Raw genomic sequence first — 26,151 nt, forward strand, 5'->3', positions numbered from 1 at the left:
TCAGTAAGATAGTTGATTGTAGAAGACATCTTAAAATTGGATTATCTGGCTTTTCAGGTTTGCACTAGATAATCTAGTATCATGTGCAAGTACTTTATGTTGTATTTTTCACACACATGGCCCCTGGCACTTGATTATTTTCAAGCATATTATCTCTTTCCCTGTTTTTGATTTTTTTTTCTTCCAGTTAACAAGATGATTAAAAGAGAGATCTTTTGATGCCATGGACTTTAGAAACATCCCTTTCTGCCTCATGAATTCTGATGTACTATGCCTGTAATAGAAAGTGATATTATAGAAGCAGAAAATCCATAAATTATGGGTGGATTTTAAGAAGAAAATATTCAAATGAATGACCTCTACAGATTTCATGATCTCCTTTTTGTCAATTAGCTTGTTTTGTTTTATTTTTCATGAATGCTGTTTTCTTGAAAAAATAGTTCCAATGTTTATTGTTTTAAAATGCAGTTATCTCTTAGCTTCAGTGAATGGTTTCAGAAAGCACAAAGCTCTAGGATGGATAAATGGTGTTTCTGTTCTGCTTAAAACATGATTTTCAAAGCAGGTGAAACAGAAGCTCATTAAAATGGACTCCTTTAACCTCTCTGACATGTTCTTATTTGGAAGTAAGGCTGAAGACTTCAAAAACAACTTATGTGCTTTAAGGCTGTGAAGCTAGGCATGTTTAGTTGAAAGTAAGCATTGGTTAGTAACAGCCCAGAATGTTTGATATTGAACTGTTTGTTTAGTTTTTATTTCCTTCTAATTGGAAGACACCATAGATTCTCTAAGCTACTAGCAGAAAGAGGTAATGCAAAATGGTGCTTTCAACTGATTATCTTTCAGTCTATTTTTCACAAACATGCCCTAAGCGAACTCAGGAAAGCATTGGTGGTTTGATTGCCACTAGACCCCTGATGAAAGTTGTCAAAGGAAGGGGGACAGAACACTGCTGCCAGTCATACGGTTCTAGAGGGTAAGGGGAAGAAATGGAAATAGTTCTTTACTATTGGTCACCCGTGTGCCTAATCCACCCCTGAAAATCTATCCTTTTTATCATCCAATTCTTGCTCCTAAGGAGCCAGGACATTTGTGCAGATCATGAAGAAGCCCACCCTCTCTCATGATTGTGACACAGAGGTCCTTCTGCACAGGCTCCTCTCTGAAATGTCACCTGTTCCTAAAGTGACTCTTTTCAGCTGTTTGGAATTCTGCCAGCTTCTTGTTGCATAGGACTTGCACTTCTTTCTTTTAAGTCATGAGCATTAATTCCTGCGCTTTCCTCTGTGGTTGCCCCAGTTTAAACTAGCTCTCGGTTGACTGGTGAGGTAACCTTGGGATATTCAGCTCTTTAATTCACTCTTGACCCTTACACCCATTAAAAAAACTATTGTGCATGCATGTTTGTCTAGGATATGTTTCCATTAGCTGAAAACTTTGATACAGTATTTGTGTATAACAATGAATTTAACTTCCCCTTTAAGCTAGTATATTATGCTTTCATCGTAGTCTTGCTTGTGACCGATGTTAGCTTTGTTTGATAAAACACATGGTTCTGACATAATACATATAAATACACAAACACCAAATAAAACTGAAATCAGCACAAAAATTATGTTTTATTTATGGGAGATGGATATTGTAAGCAGCCTGTCTAGGTAGACAGTGAATATTAATGCCTAAGTTTGATAGGAATGTAAATTTTCTGGGTATATCAATCAATCAATCCTTTATTCTGACCAGCATATGGTACAATCAAGAAGAATTACAGCTAATTCAATAATAACATTGAAAATTATGAGAGATAAAAAATAATTAAAATCTAGCATTGCTAACACAATACAATAATATTTAAACACTAAAATCTCTCTACAAAATTCTTAATATTAATACCAAGAATATTAACTAAAAGGAGGGCTCTGAAGGCCACAAACAGGATATGAAATAGATGACTATAAAAATAAAAGAGGCATTCTCAGTGAGCTTACCCATGTCCAGTACCTTTAATTATCTGTTTATGGATCTCAATTGCTGCTAGGCAGAATCTAGCAACATTATATATCATAAATGGTTCCCTATCTGAGAGGAGAAAGGCAAGAAGAAAACTTTTATTGTGATCTATAAAATGTGTCAATAGAGTAAGAATGAAGGTTTCTTGACTATACTGGTAATAGGCCTGCTCATTACCCAAAACTGATTCTGTCTCTATCCAGTTCTGTAATTTGTTGTTGTTCAGGTGGTGGGCGTAAAATTTGTGAACACTACTCAACCAACTTACAGGGCCGTGGTTTTCTGGATCACCCCATCGCCTTTTTTGAATATAGCCATGATAATGGCAATGCACTAATCCTGGGGAATGCGACCCGTGTGGTCTGTATAGGAAAAAAGATATGCCAAAACAGGTACCCTCCAGTTGGCATTACTTTTCAGAAATTCCAGCAGAATAGCATTGCCCCCAGGAGCTTACCTGGCTTCAGGGAATCTGTAAAATTTCTTATTTCAGTAACCAAAACTGGGAGCCATTCAGGAAGAGTTCCTTCATTTATTTCAATTTTTAAATCTGGTGTTCACAGTTGTAAGAGTTGTAGAAAACTGTAAAGTAGGTTTCCCATGCCTCTTTGGTAATACTTTTGGTAATAGTTTGGTAATTGGAAGGGGTAAATCATTCCTCTGATGGCCTGCTTCTAATTTGCCAGAAGGCAGTGGAGTTTTATCCTTGGCTGCCAGAACTAGTTGCTGCCAGGATGCCTTTAAAGCATCCTTTTTCTTAGATAGCAAAAGGATCTTATATCGTTTCTTCATTCCTACTAACTTGGCAAGGGGAACTTGAGAAGTCTTTTTGATACAAAGCAAAATGTGCCAACAATTCACACAATCCTGATCAAACCAGTCTTTGAACCTGACATTAATATGGGTAGTATGTCTAGTTTGCCCATAGCAAATCTGTTCTTGTAGGATATGGACAGGAGACGTAGAATGAGTAATGATCAAGTTGTTCAACACTGCAGCTACCATTTCTTCTTGAAGTCCCAATAATTTAGTGAAGGAAAACACTTTAGCAGCCAGAAGGGCTTGCTTTTGATTCTACCTATTATGGACAATTGGCAATTTCCAATAGGAAGCATTCTGAATTTTGGATAAAGAACTAGTTATTAGTTCAATATTGAGGGTTAATGGGAGATGGTTGCTGTCTGTCCGTGGTTCAGCTATCATTTGATTAATGTTCTCAAGTAAATTGCAAGAAATAAACAGTAGTGAAATGTTGACATTCGGAGTCCTGACCAATACTGTAGGTAAATTCTGCAGGTTGGTTATGCAAAATGCTATTATTTAAGATGTGCAAGTGAGGTTGGTTGCTAATTTGGTCAGGCAAAATTACTGGTTGTATCTTTAATGAGGCAGGTGAGGAGAGGGTATCCCTCATTGGCCTCCTCAAGATAATCTTGGAAATGGGCATACAGAGTTTGGTTGTCTGAATCCATTTGTGCATTAAAATCACCCCCAACTAAAGTATGAGCTTGAGGATGAAGGTACATTCATTTTTCAATATCATTTTGCAACTTGGTCCCAGAGATGTTTGATCTGCTTATGAGAGCGAAGTGGGGCTAAATAGATATTGATCAAGAGCATTTTAATCTGGTTGAATTGTAATAAAACTGCTGCCCCCCAGTGAGCAAATGGGAGGAGGAATGATGTTCAGCCATAAACCTGTAGAAATTCAAATTGCCAAACCTCCTTTGGCTCTACCTCCCCTTGCACTTGGAACAGCGAGAACAGAATCTGTCAATATCAATCTGGCCAACCACCTAAGTTTCTGGAATAAATATAATATCAAATCTGGATAAAGATTTGACAAAGGAAGAATCTAAGCATTTGGTTAACCACCCTGCTCTGTTCCATGTACACAAGAAGAGGGTAAATGAATGTAATGATTGTCAGCAGGAAAGAGGGAGCATTCACAGACAAAGGTGAGGCAGACTGAATAGGGCAGGGATCTGAAAAGTCAGCAGCAGAGCAAGGAAGGGAAGGTGTAGGTCCTGATAACTGGTTCAGTTTGCTTGTAGAGTAAGCAATCAACTGATCCTGGGGAGGGCAAGAGCCTGAATGGAATAGTGCTGGAAGTCTTGAAACTCTTTGAGCTTGGGAAGTAGCCTTCGGGGGAGAAAATTTATTGTTTTTTAATGATGTTTTAAACTTGTTATTTTCTGTTAGCTGCCTAGACTCATATGTTTGAGATGGGCAGCCATATAAATTGAATGAATGAATGAATTACAGTTACATCACCAGCACTATCTGAATTAGAAGGGAGAGCCAACATAGGAGTATTGGCAAGGGTGGGAGTCAACTTCCTTTGAAAGGGTGCTTCAGGGATTATAGGACACCTATCTGCATCTGAAATAAAAGGTGGGGACTCATCCCTTTGGTCAGGAAGCCAAGCCTGCTGAGCTCCAGACAGCTCCTCAGCTACTGGAAGAGGGTGAGAAATAGTGGCATCAATTGAAACAAGGTCAATAAGGGGCTCAGCAGTAGCAATAGTTGTCATTAAGGTCTGCTTTAGTTGTCAAGCCTTTGAAAAATGTCTTCTTGCTTGCTCTTGGGCCAAATGCCAAAGGTGCTGATAAGGCTGGCTTCTGCTACAGCATGTTTGAACTCATACTGCTTATCAGGTTGACTCCCAGAATCATGCCTTGTCAAGGGCATACATGGAGAAGGATCACCAACAGCAGGCACCTTAGTCATGATGTTATACAGAGCAACCGGAGCAGGGTCAAATAGTGTAACTGACTCTTCATTTTGGAAGACTCAGATAAGGAAAATTTGAAAATCAGCAAGATACAACTTCATTTTAAAAAGCATATGAAATATGGTAGCTTGTTTAGATGTCAGACTAAGTTGGCAGACACTCAGCTGCACACAGATGCACTTGCTGGAGCTCACAGTATAGAAGCTGGCTCAGAGAAATTAAGATTGCTCTTCTTGTGACCCAGCAGCTGAAATTTAGGCTCTTCACTAATATACGTAACCCAATTTGATTTGGTTGTAGGGAATGAATATGTTTCAGAGTTTTATGACAGGCAGAAATAGGAGCATTTGTCTCTGTTGTGATGGAGATTTTGGCCTGGACACTGTTACCAACAGTATTATTAATCTGAGGTTGTTTTGGATTTCAACAATTCAGCTTGCTGGCTAGGGAGTTCTGGGAGTTGAAGTCTACCCCTCTTCAAGTTGCCAAGGTTGAGAAACACTGCTCTAGAAGAAAGGGTGAGTGTAATTTATGATTTCCCTGGACTCCTCCTCAGTTTCCCATCCTATCAGTTGTGATAACTACAGTACTGTGATCCCAAAGATAAAATAATGCAGGACTTTGGTGCAGAAGAAAAGGGGCAAGTAAGATTTGAAAGACTGGCCATTCATCCTGAGGAAGTTCTACACCCAGGTCTTAACCCCAAGTGAAACCTAAACATTCCTTCCAGCCAGAGTCTTCTGAATTGAGACCTTGAGGATGTTAATGCCTGATCTAATTCCCTTAGTATTAGGTTTTGTGGGTCTAATAATGCTAGTAATATTCCTGGCAGGAGCTAATAATAGAAAGAAAAATAAGTCTAGGATTCAAGCCTGTAAAACTCACTACTCTCCAGAAATAGGAAGGCACTTTGGCCATGACTCCTCGCAAGCTAGAATTGAAACCGGCTGTTTCCTGACAACTATCTATTGTAGTGAAAGAGTTTGGTTGACCAATAATAATGGTAAACTTGTTGAATGATACATTTTCCTACAGCAATTACTATAGCAAAAGGCAGCTTTACTAGTATGAGCTTAGGTATATATTGATAATATATCAGCAAGGGCTGTGATACTAATAATCCTTGCACTTTTATTGTTTTATTGTGACGGTAATGAGAATTGTGGTTTTCTACATACACAGTCATTGCTTAGTGTATGATAAAGCCAATTTTTTTGGTTTGAATCCTAATGGGGTCATTAGTCAAGAAGGTTCCATAATCATTTATAGTAAAAAATGCATTGATATAACCTGAATACGCTACTTTCTATTCAAAGAGAAAAGATTTTCTTTTTAGAAAGTACTTGCTGTTAACACAAGTAGTCAGATTTTTTTCCAATTTTTTAAATCAAACTAAGTAGTAACTTAGTACCAAGAAGTGGATACATTCTTGTAAAATCATTAACAGCTAAACCAGCTCCAGTTCAATTAATTGTAGATGTATGGAGGATGTTTTTGCCATGATGTACTAGAAGCCATTGCCAGAAATTGTATTAATAATCATGTTTGTTCTTCAATAAACAATGCAAAATGCATTATTGTTTTAACAATAGCAGAACACATTTTAATTAATTTTCACTTATAATGTTTATTACAACAAAAAAAAATATGCTATTTCAGACAGGTCAGCACAAGGTACTTTAAATATTGAGTAGTAAATTCGATTTTCAGCTGTCTTAGAGTCTGCAAAAGAAAGACAACCTGATCTGCTTTTGAGTTCTCAAATTCTTTATTGATTTTTCCAAAAAAATAGACATTCCAAAAAACCAAACATGAGAAGCTACTCCTGTTAAAAGTTGGATTCTGCTTCATTGATCTTGCAATGGTATGTGGGAATGACCTTGGGAGACAGGGTAACGAGACACAGCCAAGGGAATGGTCAGATACAAGGCATCTGAGTCCTCAGCAGGAATATGACAATCACCACTGGAGACCTAATGCCTACGTTTGATTTGAAAGTAATATGTACTGCATCCTCTTTTCTATGCTTTTGTATGATTGGGGAATAATGGTAGTTCCATGGTCTGCACTATTAATAGATTGCTACACTTGATCTTAGGGATGCGGTGGCGCTGCAGGTTAAACCACTGAGCTGCTGAGCTTGCCGATCGGAAGGTCGGCGGTTCGAATCTGCATGACGGGGTGAGCTCCCGTTGCTAGTCCCAGCTCCTGCCAACCTAGCAGTTCGAAAACATGCCAATGTGTGTAGATTAATAGGTACTGCTTCGGCGGGCAGGTAACGGCATTCTGTGACTGTCATGCTGGCCACATGACCACGGAAGTGTCTACGGACAAACGCCGGCTCTTCGGCTTTGAAATGGAGATGAGCACCGCCCCCTAGAGTCGGACACGACTGGACTTAATGTCAAGGGAAACCTTTACCTTTACACTTGATCTTAGCCAAAGGCCAAGATCGGAAAAGGTGTTGGTGTTCTGACCTACCATTTTGGCCTCCAGTAAAAGAGTTACAACCAGGGAAGGTGCCAGGCAGTTATTTAATACCTCCTGCATTAGTTAAGAATAATACAACCTGGTGGGCACTTACTCTGGCTTTATTATTTACAATATACAGTAGTTGCATTCCTAGGGATTGGGTCTTGCAATTTGAAAAAAGGGAGGAAAGATGCCTGAAGAAATTATAGACCAATTCCTTTGCTTAACACAATTACGAAACCCTGTGCCAGACACTTATGCTGGAAACGAAGAGATTGGCTATAATGGGAGAGTCTTCTGGCAGAGGAATAGGCTGGCTTCAGGGAGGGTTGATCTACCATTATCCAATTGTAATACTCCCTTATTTAATAGAGAAACATTCTGCCTCTTTTACAGTCTCCCTGTATGCAGCCTTTACTGAATTATAATCAACATTTGACTTTATTCTTTGAGATAAGTTGTGGGAGAAGCTGGAAGCCTCTTCAATTGATCAGCATATGCTACTTCTCATTTGTAATTAGAAATACATAAAGCTAATGGTCAGATATAACCCCCAGGATCATTTGAAAGCCACTCTACTGACAAAAAAGGGAGTTAAGCAGGATTGTATCCTAGAGCCATTATTGTTATTTAACTTCAACATAAATGACCGGATAGGCTACTTAACACATTTGGACTTCCCTGCCCCTAAGTTGAGAGAGAAATTTGTTCCACTTTCTTACATGCAGATGATGCAGTTACATTATCTAGGACTCCTATAAGTTTCAGAGGAGTATTGAGGATCTTTATGCAAATCTGCAAGGCGGATGTATAGAAATTAATTATCAAAAGATCAAAATCATGAGTTTTGCCAGGAGACAAACATGCCTGTTGAGCAGGTAACATATTTGGGCATGGTTTTTCATATTAACCACTACACCTTTGGCTGTTTTTGTTACAATACAGCTCCCTTTGGAGGAAAGATATAAGAAGATCTCATATCTGTCTGGGAAAGCTGACTCAGTTGAACATGTTCTTCTTTAGTGTATAGATTCGTATACTGCAGAATCAGAGGGAGATCCTATCCATATATATGCTTTTACATCTATGTGACATGGGGATTTAATTTTAAATTGCTCTCAATCTTCACTATATTATGGCTGGTATAGTGTTAATATTAATCTTAATTTTGATTTCTATACTGTTCTATGGAAATATCCAAAATATTCTTACCTCAAAAGGATTCCAGGCCATACATTGTGAAACTATATCCTTTTATTAGTCTCAGACTATAATCCAACTAATAAAGTTGCTATGTGTTGCACTGAAGCATGTAAAGCCCACCAGCAATCGATTGCTGAGGGCCACTTTGGTGTAGTGGTTAAGGCATCAGGCTAGAAACCAGGAGACCGTGAGTTCTAGTCCCACCTTAGGCATTAAGCTAGCTGGGTGACCTTGGTCATTCTCTCTGAGTCTTAGGAAAGAGGCAGTGGCAAAGCACTTCTGAAAAACCTTGCCAAGAAAACTGCAGGGACTTGTCCAGGCAGTCTCCAAGACTTGGTCACGATTGAACAGATTAAAAGAAACAAACAAAAAAAACCTAGCAAGAGCTGATAGATCATTAGATCAGAGGAAGATTCTATCCATACATATGCTTTTACATCTATGTGACATGGGGATTTAATTTTAAATTGCTCTCAATCTTCACTATATTATGGCTGGTATAGTGTTAATATTAATCTTAATTTTGATTTCTACATATAGTTTTTATTGTTATAATGTTCATAGTTCTGTGCTAGAAATGGTAAGTTTAACTATTTTTCTGTGTTTTACAATTTAGATTGCTTCAGTATAAAAGTAGTTCTCGTTAACATTATTTGCAATGTTTTATTTTATATTGCATCTATGTAATTTTAATATTAATATTTAACAGTAGTGTACCTTTGTGATGGTAATGTTAACACTTTAGTTTTTGTTTTACTTTTTGTAGTCTAAATCAGCCTTTCTCAACCTTTGTACCCCAGATAAACCTTTGAAATAATTTCCAAGTCTTAGGGAACCCCTGCATAAAAATTGCAAAAAATACAAAAACTTCACAATACAATTCACTTCTAACTTACATCATCCACGTTTTACGAAGTTAATAGCAAAGCAAAGTAGTAGGCTGGCAGCTAAGTCAAAACATGTAAAAATTCCCCCCACTGCAAGCGTTAGCGTTGGGTGGCACCTGACGTTTGAATGAAATCATGATCTCTCATGAAACCCTAGTGACCTCTCACAGAATCCCAGTTAAGAAAGGCTGGTCTAGTTTGATAAAGTTACTGGTTGTAAATTTTACAGCTTTATCTTATGCTGGTCTGTGATTGAAATAAAGGGTTTATGTTCATGTCTTATTAGGTTATCTTCACTGGAGTAATCAAATTGTTCGTAGAATTACTATTGCTGTGTATATTTTGATGCAATATGAATTGTTTTGTCATCCCATTTTCTGTTATATACATTTGTATAAACTGAACTGGTTTTCTTAAGTTTTGAAATCAAATTTCAAATTTCAAATTATTTTACCACCTTTGATAATTTTTATATTGTTTGATTTTTAGTACTTATTTTTGAATGATGTTGTTAGCCCCTTACGTTTTGGAAGGACAAGTGGGCGTGTTATATACAGTCAGGACCAGAAATACTGGAACAAGGATAACTGTTTTGTTATTTGGCCTCTGTTCACCACTACATTGAAGTTGGAAGGAAACACACCCAGATGGGAGCAAAGTCAGGACCTTCAGCTGTAATTCAAGGGGTTTGACAAAAGTGGGCACTAACCATTCAGGAAGTACAGCCAGTGGCATACACCCCCCCCCCATTGTTGATGGCTTATAAGTAATGGAACAAACCAACATCATTACAAACATAAGGATCGCCTTTAATACCTGTCCTAACAGCCAGGACCCACGCTGAGACAAGGAATAGGTCTCTAGTGTTTTATTACTGCTACATAACAGAGAATCCTAACAAACTGAAGAAGCGTGGGAAAAACCCAGACATATAAACCCCAAAGACTAAGGCAGGCCCGATCTGTGTCTCTTTGAATGGCCACCTAATTCCTCAGTACTACGCATGCGCTTTACAGCCTGGATGGGAGCCCCCTGCTCGCCATCCTCACTCATGACAATACCTGAATAAAAATCCTTTGCAGTCAATGACTGCCTGAAGTCTGGAACCCATGGACAGGGCCGCAACTAGGGTCTGTGTCACCCGGGGCAAACATGGATTCTGCGCCCATTTTGGCACCCCCTCCCAGCGTGGCGCCTGGGGCACATGCCCCGCTTCCCCCCCCCCCAGTTGCGGCCCTGCCCATAGACAAGACCAAATGCTGAGTTTCCTCCCTCGAGATGCTTTGCCAGGCCTTTACTGCATCTGCCTTCAGCTGCTGCTTGTTTGTGGGTCTTTCTGCCTTCAGTCTTCTCTTCAGTAAGTGAAAAGCATGCTCTGTCGGGTTGAGATCAGGTGACTGACTTGGCCATTGAAGAACATCCCACTTCTTTGCCTTGAGAAACTCTTGGGTAGCTTTTGTTGTATGTTTTGGATCATTATCCATCTGCAGTATGAAGTGGCATCCTATCAGTTTGGCAGCATTTGGCTGAATCTGAGCAGGAAGTATAGCCCTATACACTTCACAATTCATCCTGCTGCTTTTATCAGCAGTCAGGTCATCAATAAACACCAGTGACCCAGTTCCATTGGCAGCCATACATGCCCATGCCATAATACTACCTCCACCATGTTTGACAAATGATGTGGTATGCTTTGGATCATGAGCTGTTCCTTTCCTTCTCCATACTTTTCTCTTCCAATCATTCTGGTGCAAGTTAATCTTGGTTTCATCAGTCCAAAGAATCTTATTCCAGAACTGGGCAGGCTTTTTAGGTGTTTGCTGGCAAAGTCTAATGTGACCTTTCTGTTCTTGAGCGTTACCAGTGGTTTGCACCTTGTTGTGAAGCCTCTGTATTTACATTCATAAAGCCATCTCTTGACTGTAGATGTTGACAATGACATGCCTACCTTCTCAAGAGGGTTCTTGCCCTGGCTAGATGTTGTGAAAGGGTTCCTCTCCACCATGAGCAGAATTCTGCGGTCATCCACTTTAGTTTTCTTCCATGGTCTTCCAAGCCTTTTGCTGTTGCTGAGCTTGCCAGTTAATTCCTTCTTTTTCTGGATGTTCCAAACTGTTGTATTGGCCACTCCCAATGTTTTTACTATCTCTCTGATGGGTTTATTTTGTTTTCTCAGCCTAATGATGGCCTCCTTCACTCGCATGGACACCTCTTTGGACCTTATGTTGAGAGTTCCACTGAACAGCTACCAAATGCAAATGTAACACTCAGAACCACCTCCAGGCCTTTTATCTGCTTGATTGGTCATGGGGAACCCAGGAAACAGGCCAAACTTGGCCATGCAGCTGCTTGTCAGCCATTCGTTCCATTACTTATGAGCCACCAGCGATGGGTTTGTGTGTATGCCACTAGCTGTACTTCCTGAATGGTTAGTGCCCCACTTTTGTCAAACCCCTTGAATTACAGCTGAAAGTCCTGACTTTGCTTAGGGCCTGATTATCTAAACCAGTGTTTCTCGACCTCAGCAACTTTAAGATGGGTGGACTTCAACTCCCAGAATTTGCCAGTCAACTTGTTTCTCCTTCCTGCTTTGTTCCAGGTATGCAGTGCCCGCCTTCAGGAGCTAATTACATTTGTCTCCATTCTTCCAATGTTTACAAAATCTGTACAGATCTATTTCACCAGAATCTGATTTTAGAGATTATTTTAGTGTTAATTTTAAAACTCTAACTATTATATATATTTTTTACTTTTAAGTTGATTAGCCATGTTGGATATTTGCTGGAGGAGAAAATTGGGATAGAAATGGAGTAATTTTTTTTTAAAAAATGGTTTGCATGTAATACAGCAGATACACCACAAAAATTGTATATAAATTATATGCAATGGTGGACTTTGTGACTATAATAAACTATCTGTGTTGTACATGTGAGGATTTGCTTGTTTGATTTTGCCAAAAATATTTCAGATGATGGGAGAGAACTGATAACTAATTTTAACTGTTTGGTACCTTCTCACTCTCCTTGAGCAGCTGAAATTCATATTTAGCAGATTTATTGTCTTATATTTTAGAGAAATGGAATGAACATTTGTCCTTTCATATTAGGAATAGTGTGTGAGCAGCTACTCTGTATTCAGAACTCCTCTTACATCTTTTTTTTTTTTTGGCTAAGCCATTAGCTTGGCTAGATAGAATTTTTTAAGGAGGCCATCAAGTTTCCTTTCATAGAGAGCAATTCGTGGAGTCTTAGATATGCAGTGTTTTATCTTTATATATTTCTCAGAGGCAGAAATATATTTTTCTCTTTTTACTAAAACACAAATCTATTATAGTTCAAAGCATGTTAAAATAGTATTAAAACATCATAAAATAAATATATTTACACCATCAAAATCACTGACAGTATGATACAGTATTTACATAATCAAATAACTTATGCAAGTAAGATGTCATTAACATTGCATAGTTGGAATGGATCTCAATCAATTCTTTTTAAATACATAAATTATATTATTATTCATTTATGATGAATAATAAAATTTCAATCTCTCATGTTTGATATTTGGAAATGGATAACCTGAGATAATACCATATCCTCTCTGAAATGTCTTGTGTCACACATCATATGCCATGTCATTCCTGAGGTACATTTACATAAGTAAACTTCTACGCCTAAAATACCTGGAGCATCGGTGCAGTGTTTTCTTTGACAACTTTGGGTCACTTTCAGGAGGTCTACACATAGGACAATAAACTTTCTTTTGAGTTAGCTTGTTCTGTTCCCCCAGAAGTCTTTTCCGTCTTCCTTTTGGCCTGTACTATGCCTTTCTGGAAGATTTTATGTAACTGATTCAGCAGTATTCTTCTCCAGATGAAATTCTGACGTTTCATATATGAACACTGTTACAAGACCTGTTCATCTGCACCCATAGATACACATTACAGGGACTTCTTATTCATGAAGCTATCTTGCAACTCTCATGAGGCATTCCAAAATGAATTAGCTGTGCTAACGTCCTCAAGTATAATTGATCCCATCATCAAGTATCTTAGGTAGTAATGAAAAACCACATCTTTTTTATTCCTAGCACAAATCTTAAGTGTTTAAAAATGTTATCTGAAGAGATATCTTAGTTTGTTAATTTTATCGTTTAATTAACTAACCAATTAATTGAATAGGTTGTGCAAAATTGTTCTTGTGAGAAAAACGGGTTTTTAGGCGATGGATGCAGAAGAAACATTCCACTATTTCAGAAAAAAAAATAAAGGCAATATCTTTTTAAAATAATGCTTTCTTTCCATTTGGAAATTTTATAATGCGGTGTTGCTCCATTTCAGACAATTTTTAATTGTTGCGATTTGAAAGAAAAATAATTCCTCTAGCCAGTTAAAATGTTGTAATGCTATCATCGTCTTCCTATTGCCAAACCTTTAATCTTGTACTGTAATCTAGCAATGCTGTGTTTTCAACTGAAAACTGTTACCTTGGTTCAGCTCCACTGTATATGCACCAGATGTTATGTACTTCCAGATAATTCGTGCTAATTTAGAACTGGCTGTTTGGGAATGAGGAGGAAGGACTAAGCCTAACCTCCTGTTCTGATTATCTGTTGGAGTGATGGATAAGGCTGGGAAGTGGGTGCCAGGGATTTGTGCGCACAGCTCCTGATGCCAGGGGTTCCAGAAAACCTCTCCCATGATCTGAGATTTCTTGATGAGGTTCATATTTGTATGGGAAGCCAAATTGCTGTCCACTGTGAATAATAAGAACTGATTCTTTATTTTTGTTTATAATATATCTGCACATGTTGTAGCATAGCAACATATTTTAAAATGTTGCATCCGCAGTAGGCATTGTAGAGGAGAAGGAAATCTTCGCCCATAGGATTCCTGAGGCAGAGGCTCTCCTGGTATGTGAGGGAGCTGGGACCCTGGGAGGGATTCACACAAAGAGAAAGAAAAGTTGTGGAAGCCAGCCGCCTGCCTAATGGAAGGAGTATGTCAGAACCAAGAGCTGTGTCCCGGCAGTGACTTGCCGTGAATATGCCTGCAGAGTAGCTGTGACCCAGGATCTGTGGTTTCCTTGCAGGCTGCCATGTTGTCTCGGCATAGCGCAAAGGTTTTTCTGGGTGGAGTTACTATTTGTTTTATGTTTTCCTTAACGTAACGCCTTAATACTGGATGATTAAATGAGCTGAAGGGCATCTGGAAGAAAACAAACATTGAGATGGCATTGCTGCTAAATTAACTGGGGTGAAGGTTGTCATGGCAACCTATGCCATAGAATGACACCGAGGCTTTTTCTACACTAGGAGACTGTACCATGTCTCCTTCCCAGAAACTAACTTCTTAAACATTTAAAAAAAGAATGGACTCTAACATGTGCTTTGAGCACTCATTCAAAGGCTGTGCTGACAGACTACATACCAGAATTGCAATTTAACTTATGATTTACTTAAAGAAATGGTTCATCATTTAAGCTGAGGTATTGATTTGGCTCACCCATTTTCCCTTGCAAAAATGCCAGGCATGCCACAAGTTGGCCCATTTTTAAATGTGTTCCCTCCCAAATGGTAAGTATCCCCAATAACCAAAAGCTAAGTAATAAGGTGGTTTGTTTGCTGCTGGCTTAGTGTGATGTGCAATCCAGCCATTATGTTGTTTATAGCAGTATTACATGTGAACCAGGCCATTATGGCTTGTTGAACAAACAGTTAGTTTGTTATTTAACCCCAACTATTCAATTAATTGTGGTATGCGTGCCTGTATCTGGAAGAAGGAGCTTTTGCCTAACAAAAGTTAGTTTTTTTGTTAACATGTTTCCAATGGAACTGCTTTTGAGATAGCTTGAAATAATTGCTTCCAATAAATAGTGTGATTCTCTTCTGACATTAAGATTGGCACACAGTATTTAAACATCATTCTCGGTTTATGAAATAGTATCTCTTTTCCTTTCTTTCTGGTATGTGTCCCATATGTGTATATATCTATATATGTACTTTATGGTTCTTACATTCTATTACATCCTCTCTCAGCTTCTTAAGGGGAGAGAACACAGGAATGATCTCCCCAAGTTCTCCATCCTGTTGGCTAAACTAGCCCCATTTCTCCTGGGTCATTTCGCAGTTTGCTTTTGCTTCTGCATTGTATTGAGAGGAAGGCAAAAGATGTAAAATGAAAATGTCCTTCTGCAAAATTTTTCAGTTTTATCATACAAAGTATCCGGAGCAAGACCAAAAAGAAGCTTCTCCTGCAGTCCATCTGTGGTTGGTGACCTGGTTGTTTGACAGACATGCCCCCTGTTTAGCAGTAGAAGCCCCAATCCCTGGCTTTGGTATCTTACATGTAAGTGTTCTCACAATCATGATCTGATTGTAACAACTGTCTCAGACTGGTAGGCCAGCCTCAGTGTGGACTGATGGCTCTGCTTCATCTTTCTCCTTTTTTTCAGGCTGATCTACTTTCCTCCTGCTCCCAATATGAAGAAAGGAAACGGCAGCTCTGAGGCACACCTGCTGGGGTTTGCAAGTGCCTAGGTGGCCTCAAACCTCATGGCTCATCCCTTTTACCAGCAAGGTAGCAGTGTAGCTGCTGCAGGACAAATGGGTGAGTCCAACAGTTGACATTCATATAAAAACAATCTGCAGGCTTCCAATTCTTGTGCTTTACCAACTCATTAATTTTTCTTCTTTTGCTGAGAAATAAGACACCTAAGAAATGTGGTGTAGAATACTGTAGATGGAATAACATTAAGAGGATTCAAAGTTGTTGTTTAAGAACATAGCAATTGGAATGATCTGCTATACTTTGTAGTTCATTTGATTTCTCAGATAAAAATAACAATGAATTAAGCCATTTAGACTGATGCTCTTTCAGCAGGATACTTCTGTGACCTCAGCCCTCAGAGTTCCTGGATAAGGATGAGACTAGAGCTGCTTCATCCACAGAAACGCGGTCTGTTCTATATTTAGTGCCTTGCCAGCAATCCCTAGCAGAAGGTGAACCCTCTGCAAGATCTTCATCCATCTAACCATACAGAAATCTGAGACACCAGAATCGAGTAGATTAGATTAACAATCTAATTAGTTCCTCCAATGGGATGGATGTTACAGATCTGATTGCCTGTTAAGTCTTTAACTGGCTTTAGAAAGTTGCTGAGACAAAATCCTTTTGTTCCTTGTCCTAGTCAGGGAGCACTTCACTCAACAGGATTCATTCAGAGCTGGTTAAGGCCTTTATTCCAGCTCTCCTTTTCACTTGTTGCTCACCTCAAGTTTACTTACCTTGACTGCTCAGATTTGGCTAACCTACATTAACTGGAATTGTTTTGCATAATTCTGGCATCACTGAACTCGTCTGAGAGCCTCAATAGCCACAGAAAAATGATGTCTGGTGAGTTTCTTCCAAATTTTGCTGATTTAACTGTAGAAAAATGAAGCACACTTTGAGCACTCTGTTGTACTAATTTCCAAGTCAGATTAATATAATACCTGATTTGAGTAGGCCAGAAAGTATAGTTAGTACAAAATTTGGCTAAAGATTGCTGACCAGAACCTTCTTCTGGTAGTAACCTGATCATAGAATATTGTTCCTAGGAATGCTGATCAGACACCTACTTGGATGTAATTCCAGTGTTTGACTAGGACAATTTTAATTTCCCAGGAATATTGATTGAGAGTTTTATCTCTGATTATTGGATTTTAGTGCTCTTTTACTACCAGTTGTTTTAGATTTTATTTTTTGAATTGTATTACATTTTGAATAGTAGTTATATTTTAATTTATCTTGTACAAGTGGCCAGAGAGAGCTATACACACTAAAAACAAATAAATATTTAAACAAAACATTGTTTATGAAGTTATTTGTTAACATAAACTGTTTGAATGATGGCATCCTTACAGAATGAATGTTTGGTTTATATGTCAACACTAGGTGGCAGTGTTGCTTCCATTCAGTTTTATAAAACAGTACTTCTATCAGATGTTAGCAGGGCCTTTCCAATCTTCTTTCTTCTGAATAGACAGAAATTATGTTTGCCATTTTGTGAGTTCTGTATCTTTTTTGAAGTAATATTCAATCACAGGGCATAAAGTTATGCAGCATTAATTTTAATTAAACTGTCTTCCATTCATGGTTAGTTCAGGCTTATCATTAAAAGGAATATAATATACACTAGAGAACCTGTTCAGTTTTTTGCCTCTGGATTTAATTTGGAACTCTCCAGCTTGTTAGATGTAGTGATGTTGCCTTTCTCCATTCCCATATACATGTTGCCTGTCTCTTTGCCAGCTTTATCCCCTTGGTTCCACTGTGCTACTTAGCAACTAAATTCTGACGAAATTGGAACAGTCTCTGTTCCCAGGCCTGCACCTGTTTATATCAGAGACAAATTAATTGCTAATCCCAGCAATGTGTCCGGCGATTTTCTTTGAAGCCACTTTAGACACCCTAAACTGGGGCTGGGCTGGGGTATTTTCATTGCATTTTTTACAGATTATCAGTTCAGTCCAGATGGTTTTTCATGCAGCTGCATAGGAGGAGCACATTAGCTTTGGCTGTGTTACAGTTTGAATCTGGGGAAAAATCGCTGACTATTTCTCTAGGTAATGGATTGATTTCCAAGCACTTAATCTGCAAAGGACAGCAGTGCCTTATTAACTTACAGTGGTATGATTTTTTAAATGCAATATGTCTGCCACCTGAGTCGAGTAATTAGAAAACTGTGACTTTTGTACTTTTGGAATATTTTGGTTCTTAGCCAAACTATGCTTTAGGTATTCCTGGTGCAATCACACTTCACAAGCCCCAGCAGAGATGTCACATTTGTTACTGGTTGACAGGAGCCACCCATTTAATAAAACAAACAGATCAGGGATTTGGAATGAAGGTTACTGCACTAAAGGGGCTGCTTATGGGCCTGTACTTATATTCTCTGAGGATGAACCTGGCCTAGTGCTGAGTGTGTTGCCTGCTTCCTGATCTGACTATACCTTTCAACTGTTAATGAAGACCTTCCAGAATCACTGTCCATCAAGCTCATTTAACAACGCCTTCTCCCATCCCAAGGCTCTAAAGTTTGACAGATGGCCTAAGAAAACCTTCATGATCTCAATACCACCAAACCATTAGCCAAAGCACACACACTCACAAAACAGACATCATCTTCTCTCTGGCTGTAGTTATCCAGGAATAAAAATCCACAATCACAAAAGGGGCCAAAGCCCAAAGGAGAAATACCTGATACAGAATAATTTCTGACATAAAATATAAGGTAATAAAAAAGCACTTAAAATATAAATAGCAGTAAGAACATGACAATCAAATACAGCATCCTTTGTAATGACGAGTGCCGTCTTCACATAAAGGTAAATTACCTTGCTACTCATTACACAAAGTGCTTATAAATATGACAAATAAATACATTAATCATAATATGGGTATTAAGCCTGTGGATTAGAAGAGAGCAATTGTCCTCTTTAATAGGTTGAATTGTGAAGGTTTGGTGACAAAAAAATATTAAGGGATGACATCGTTGGCTATTATGAAAGATCCCACAAGGGATGTTTTGCAAATCATCATGGCACAGGAGGCACTGATACTAAACTGTATCAATTTGATTATCCTATTATAAAATATTAAACATATCCAGTGTTTTCCTATGAGAAACATTTTGTATAAGACTCAGGCCACACTTTTTCCAGGATAACCTTAGTAGCAGCTTAGGAAGGGTCTTTCCGTAATGGTTGGTCCTCAGTGTCTCAGCATAAATTAGTTATATTATATTGGAATATTGATCCAGTACCTGCCTATTTTTTTCATTCTACTGATTGAGAGGTCCATAGTTACGTCCTGCTCAGTGGAGCAGGCAGGCCCCTTGGGACTTTAGAGCAGACCTCTTTCTAGTGCTTCATCATAAAACAGCAGTTCTGGCTCCATCAATTGCTATAACCCTGTAAATGATATCCAGGTATTTTACTGTACTATTCCTCTACATAGCTGAGTTTGAGGAATATATATCTCTATATATAGATATATATCATTTTCATTTAGCAACTGCCTCGTTTAGCACTGTTCACATGTGCAGCAGTGTTGAAAAAGTAACTTTACTTGCATGTACGACCTTCGCAGGCCTCTAAAGCAAAGGCAAGCTGAAGTAAGATGATAAGCACAGTCATGGTTTGACTTAGTGATCACTTTGTTTAATGACCGAGTTGCCGGTCCCAATTGTGGTCACTAAACGAGGATTACTTGTTTATATATGAAAAGAGAGTGAGTGAGCATGCCAGCATGGATGAACTGTGATCCTGAACTCAAGTCTCCAGCAGAAGTAAGAATAAGTGAACCTATTTGTCTTCCCATCTCTTTATTGGGAACATTGAAACTTTACCATAATGCAAGGTATTGTTAGGTATGTCAGTATAGGGCACTGCAGAATTGTTTGGGCAATTGTGAAATAGATGAAACAATCCCCACCATACCCCATGTTGTTATGGATCTGTGATCCATGTACTGATAACCTCAAGACTGGACTATTATAATGTGATAGATACAGGGCTACCCTTGAGGTTGCTGGGAAACTGCAGCTAGGAGCTTCAGCTTAGAAGAAAATAAAACAAAGTGGCTGTGCCCACACGTGCGTGTGAAGAGAGCTGGAAGCAGCTTCCAAAGAATCCACACAAAAGACACAACTGCTGTAATAGTTAAAAAAGGTTTCATATCCACTCCTGCATATTTGGTAAAGCATTCCCTCCACCACTTCTTCCAAGTTATTACTAAAAATGTTGAAGAGTACAGGACACACGACTAAACTGTGTCTCTCCCATTCATTCGCTCATTTGACTTGGATGAGGAACCATAGATGAACGTTCAATATCTCCTGAGAATGGCTAGAACCATGTCTCTATGTTTAACTAGCTTGCTAATCAGTCAGTCATGGGATACCTTGTCAATTACTTTGCTGAAGTTGTTACATTATGTCTATAGCATTTTCAGTTATTCATCAAAAAACGAAGTAAGATTTGTCTGACATGATTTGCTCTTGACATATCCATGCTGCATCCATGCTAACACTGCAGTGTATTCAGAGGGCTTACAGCTTGATCTCTTTTTCATCTGCTCTAGGATTTTACCAGGTATTGATGTCAGATTGATTAGTTTATAGTTTCTCAGATCCTCATTTTCCCTCCTTCTGAAAACAAGAACATTTGTTCTCTTCCAATCTTCTAGCACTTTATTTTTTCTTCAGGATTTCTCAGAAATACAGATATGGCCGGATAATTAGCAAATTCCTTCAGCAGGCTAGGATGAAATTTGTCTGCGCCAGGAGATTTAAACTTATTCAGAGAAGTATTAAAACATCCATATTCTCTGGCTTCATTTCTATCAGTTTAAAGCTTCAATTCTGCATCTTCATTTTACTATTTAAAATCACCTGGTAGAAGACACATTCTATTGTTGGAGAACACTGAGAGAAAATCATAGTTGACTTATTTGGTATCTCTTGATATTCACTGCAAGCGCTGGCATACAGACAACAAACTTTATAAATCAATGTTCTTTTTGATTTTTCATTGAATGGTGCAATAGGCCCCTTTACAACAACTCTCTCACTCCTTCAGTAGTACGCAAGTCTTTATCTGAGCTTCTTACTTCAGGGTTTTCATCTCTAATCCATCCTCCCCCTCACTCAGTTTAAAGCCTTCCTGATCAAGCTTACTCTGCTTTGGCAAAACATATTTTTACCAAATTTTGTGAGGTGCAACCATCTTGTTTCTTCTGGGAGAGCTTGAAAGCTGTTCCTCGGTTCCACAAGTGCAGAATATATTTTGTGGGTCTTGTTTAAGATAGTCATTTTGTCCACTGGGCTTGCTCTTTTGTTTGTGATGAGTTGCTTCCTCTTTCAACTCCTGTTGTAGCATCTTCTTTGTTTGATCTGATAAATCTTTATCCTGTGTCTGAAGTGTGGCTGCTCCATTCCTTTGATTTTTTTTTCTTCAAGCACTGGTAGAAGTTTGCATTTAATGCAAATATATGCCAGGTTGTTTTCTGGGAAGAACACAGATGTGCCAGAAGCATTGCAAGTCAGGGCAGTAGGCTCCTATCTGTTCATCTCCATTTTTGGTTCTTAAGGTAGCCCCAGAAGAAAGACTTCTCAGACTAGCAAACTATACTCAAGTGACTTCAAGGGATGAATTTTTTAAGGATTCCTCCTTAAGCTCTGCTTCAGCATCTTGTAACTCCTGCTTGCTCTTTCTGCTCACTCACTCATTAAGCTTACTCTTTGGGACTGGGTACCATATATTTCACAAGCAATCTCTGTAGGTTCCATTTTGTTTATTTTCCTCTTTTTTGTTTTCCCTAAAGGAACAGTATGGCAGCATTCTGCAATGTAGTGCTTGTCAGATATCTATTTCAATTCCTTCCACCTCCATTGGCTTGCAACTTCTAAGAGCATCAGGCTAGAAAAGGCTTTGGGAAACCTCTTTTTAAAGGCTTGTTGAGTGTTTTGTTAAAAAATATGGTTTCTTAATAGATAACTCATCTAAAATTTTGCCTCTCATATAGATATCCATATTCTGGAAAAACTAGAGAAATGAAAATGGATTATCATGGGGCAAATGGGAGAAAAAGCTCAAATCTAAAACTTCATTTTGAGGGAGGCATATCATCCTTCTAATCAGGAATTATTCATTATTCAATAATTATTCACTATTAATGTATGCATAATACTTAATATTGAATCAGATAAAAATCTCTACATGATAACTTCAGTCCTATGCACATTTATTTTGGAATTCTTTCCGTTTATTTCTGAATAGTATCAATAGGTTCATAGGTGTTCATAAGTATCTTTCTAGGAGAAAGTGGTAAGGTTGGAGTATATGATATTATAATTTGCTACAGTATATCTGCATAATGTTGTTGGGTGTTTTTCTTAGTGTTGTATTTTATAACAGAAACACAGCAGAGTAGTCTTAAGTTAAGTAGCCTTGCGTATTTTCTGGCAACAGCCAAGGGCAACAAGAAAGCAAGGGGAGTTATTCCATTGGTTGAAAATGTAACATCCAGATTCCCAGGCTAAATTTTTCTTCGAAGTTACGGTGGCACTGAATGAATGATACTTATGCCTGGTCCCTGACGGTACGGTCGTTGCAGCGCCCCCATGGTCACGTGATAAAAATTCAGGGGCTTAACAGCCCACCCACACTTATGACCACAGGGGTGCTTCAACTCCCCTCACCCACCTATCTCCCCCCATCTCTGCCCTTTTGGTTGCCCTGCACAGTGGCACTCAGCAGTTACGGTGGCGCAGGAGCTGAAGTAAAGGCCTGTGGCCTTCAGCAGTCTCAGCCAGCCACCACTGCCTCCCAGGCCTCTACTTCAGCCCCACCATCACCACCACTGAGGAGTGCTGTCACAACTCAAGGACTACCGGTAGAAGGAGTGGGAACTTGAAGAAAATGAACAGGTAATGTTGGAAGCTCTTGCTTTGAAAGAAAGGTGAAGGTGAGAGATTTTAATAAATTCATAGCTTTCACAGCCTAAGGAGGCTCTGTCAGGAATAAACAGAATCATCAAATCCAGTTACTGTCATAGTTGACCATAAAGCCATAAATGGGTTCTCTGCATTTGATTTGAGTGGCATGGGACCAGACAGTAGCAATTACACTGAGTGTCTGAGTTCCAGCAAGAAATCCACATTCTGTCAAGCCTGAACGACTCTTGTCTTCTAATATCCTAGAAGGTAAAATCAGAATTCAAAATTAATGAACGAAGTAACCTGAAAATAACAGTATGAACTCTAAGAGAGAAATACAACATTCTTCATTCAGAAACAAATCAGGTTAACAGGTATATAATGGGTTGTACCTGGTTGGGTAATGCTATTGTGTAAAATATCCTGGAGTAGTAGTTAATTACAAGTGAAAATGAGTCAGCAATGTCATGTGAAGGCAGAAAAGAGGCAAATGTTGCTTTAAGATGCAGAAAGAGAAAAGTAGTTTCCAAATCATGAGAAGCAATAATTCTACTTTATTCTCCATTGTACAGACCCCATCTTGTATACTGAGTGTAACTGATCTGTACTGCAAGAATCTGATCGCCATATACTTGGAGTCTAAATAATCACTCTAGTGTATTCTGCAAGGTATTAGTAAATCGTGTCTGCAACTCTAGCAAAAAAATATGCTGATGTTAAGCTAACTTGTAGGGATTGCCAGTCTCCCTGCTATGACCCCTCCATCCAAAAGCACAATCATGATGATCTTTATCTTCACACAGTGGTAGACATTTTTTGACATTCAGAAAACCCTTTTTGAAAAATGAGATGTGAGTTAAACAGTTATGAACTCTTGCCTTTATTGAAGTTCTTGTATGTGTTTATGTTGGGGGAAAGAAGACCTACTACTGCCTTTCTGGGTTTCTGATATATTTTTTTAATGGAGCAGCAACCACTCTTCACCAGAGGAGAATTTTTAAAAAATGGTAATACCTTCTCCAACTGCATGTGTATATGTTTATGTGTGTGTACTGTGAAGGACACAGTAGGATTCTACTACTATAGAAGGATCCTATAAAAATACATAAAATAAATATATGAATAATATAACAGGTTGAAGTTGAACCCTGGCAAGAGGGAATGGCTGTGGGTTTGGGGCTCTTTGGTTTCCAGAGAATTACCATCTTTGGTCTTGGATGGGGTTGCACTGCCCCAGCAGACCCTGTGCGTAACCTGGGGATTCTCCTGGACTCATGAATCCTGCTCGAAGAGCAGGTGGCAGTCGTGGCCAGAGGGGCCTTTTCACAACTGCATGTTGTGTGCCAGCTACACCCATTCCTGGACCAGCAGGCCCTTCTCATGGTCACCCACGCCCTAGTCACCTCCCGTTTGGACTATTGTAATGCGCTCTACATTGGGCTGCCCTTGAAAAATATCCAGAAGCTTCAGTTGGTTCAAAATGTAGCAGCCCACATAGTTTTGGACAAGCCTAGACTTGTGCATGCGTCACCTCTTTTGCAGGAGTTGCATTGGTTGCCAATTTGCTTCTGGGTCCAATTCAAGGTGCTGGTTATCACCTTTAAAGCCTTACATGGCTTGGGGCCAGGTTATTTGCAGGACCACCTTTCCCCAGTTACATACACCCAGCTCACCAGAGCAGGAAGGCAGGGTATGTTGCGGGTCCTTTCAGATAGGGAGGTACATCTAGTAGGACCAAGGAAAAGGGCCTTCTCCGTAGTGGCTCCCTCCCTTTGGAACATCATTCCCCCAGATATAAGATTGGCCCCTTCCTTGCTCCTTTTCTGGAAGGCCCTGAAGATGTGGTTCTGTCAACGAGCCTGGGAACCCCAGGCTGCTTTGGAGCCAGTCAAGTGGCTGATACGAATGTGTTTGCTGCCACCGGGGGATGTTTTTTGTGTTTTTATAGTTTTTAATTCTGTAAGCTGCCTGGAGTCACCGTGTGTGAGTTGGGCGGCCTTATAAATTTGTTTAATAAACAAATAACTAAACAATAATCTAAAATTTATACAATAAATATATTTGAATGATAATTTGCTATTATCATTCATTGGCTAGAAAAACAGAATTTCCAGAATGAACGGGCAGAATTATTGCTGCACATTTTGCTCTCTTTCTTAGCTTCTTGCATAAAATGGAAGAAATGAGAGCCGAAAATCTGCCCCCACGTTCCCCTGCTTTCAGACGTTCATGATTGGGCTGGATATATACGCCCAAGTTTGACAATATTGCTCTTCAGCCGATGAAAAAAGCATAAGAAGAAACTTATCAAACAAAATTATTTTAGATTTAATCTAATCTAATTTAATCTAATTCTCATTCTATTCATTTTACAAACCTTTATATACAAACCAGTTATTTTGATCATTTGAAGTGGTGTATATTTGCTTCTATTATTTTAAATACTGCAGCAATGGTTTGGTATGCTTTTCACATAGGTTGAAATAGAACTTTATTACTGGAATGTTAAAGATTATTTTGGTATGCTGATTAATAATTGAGCTATATTTTTGTTAAATAGTTTGTAGCTATTTGCGAATAGTTTGCATAAGCTATGGTCACTTTGTTTTTGGTGCAAGTTGGGTATTCTTCCTTAATATTATTTGTTGCAAATCTTTAATTGGTTCCAAGTATTTCTCTTTCATTTATGTTCTACTTATCTTCATTTATTTTATTGTTAAGAGTTATATTCTGCTTTTCTGCCAGGAGCCTGATGACAAACAGCATTTTTTCCTCCTGTCTTTCCCCAAAGTAAGAATCCTGTGATGTAGGTTGGGCTTAGACATGGATTGGCCCATAATTGCTCAGGGAACTATCATAGTTGGGGGTGGGGTTGTTGAACCTGGGTTTCCCTAGTCCTAATCCTACATATTAACCACCTTTATCCTTGTTACTTGTGCAAAACTTTATTCAGGAAACAAGGACTGGATATATAAGGATTAGGATGATCAGTATATGATCCTTGATCCTTGTCATCCCTACTTGTGCAGTCTCAAACCAATTCTGCCTATGAAAGATTATGGGGAGTAACATTTTCCTTGCCTGCCTATTAGATTTCTATGCAGTTCAGTTTTAGTCATACAAAAATGTTAAGGAGATCTTGAGTTCAGCTTCCTGAATACAAAGAAACCTTCATAATAATAGGTTTTTGCCACAGTCTTCTAGCATGTTTCCCTCATCCTCACAATTATTTCAGCCAAGAAGCTGTTACTATTAAGCATGTTATAAACTAAATTTGACTAGTTGCCACAAACCTCCTGCATGTAGAGGTTAAAGAGGTGACTGGTATCAAGGTAGAAGCAAACAATTTACTAGGAACAGTTTCTCC

At 38.8% G+C, this 26,151-nt stretch overlaps 1 protein-coding gene across 1 annotated transcript in view; it reads left to right on the forward strand.

Moving 5' to 3' along the window:
- Positions 1–26,151, forward strand: part of NRG2 (neuregulin 2) — a 163,475-nt gene that overhangs the window by 2,452 nt on the left and 134,872 nt on the right. The window contains exon 3 of the mRNA XM_063299925.1: positions 2,237–2,370. Coding sequence (XP_063155995.1) covers positions 2,237–2,370 — 134 coding nt within the window. The remainder of the gene's footprint in view (positions 1–2,236; positions 2,371–26,151) is intronic.

The sequence above is a fragment of the Candoia aspera genome, chromosome 3 (assembly GCF_035149785.1).
Source record: "Candoia aspera isolate rCanAsp1 chromosome 3, rCanAsp1.hap2, whole genome shotgun sequence".
NCBI classification, from domain to species: domain Eukaryota; kingdom Metazoa; phylum Chordata; class Lepidosauria; order Squamata; family Boidae; genus Candoia; species Candoia aspera.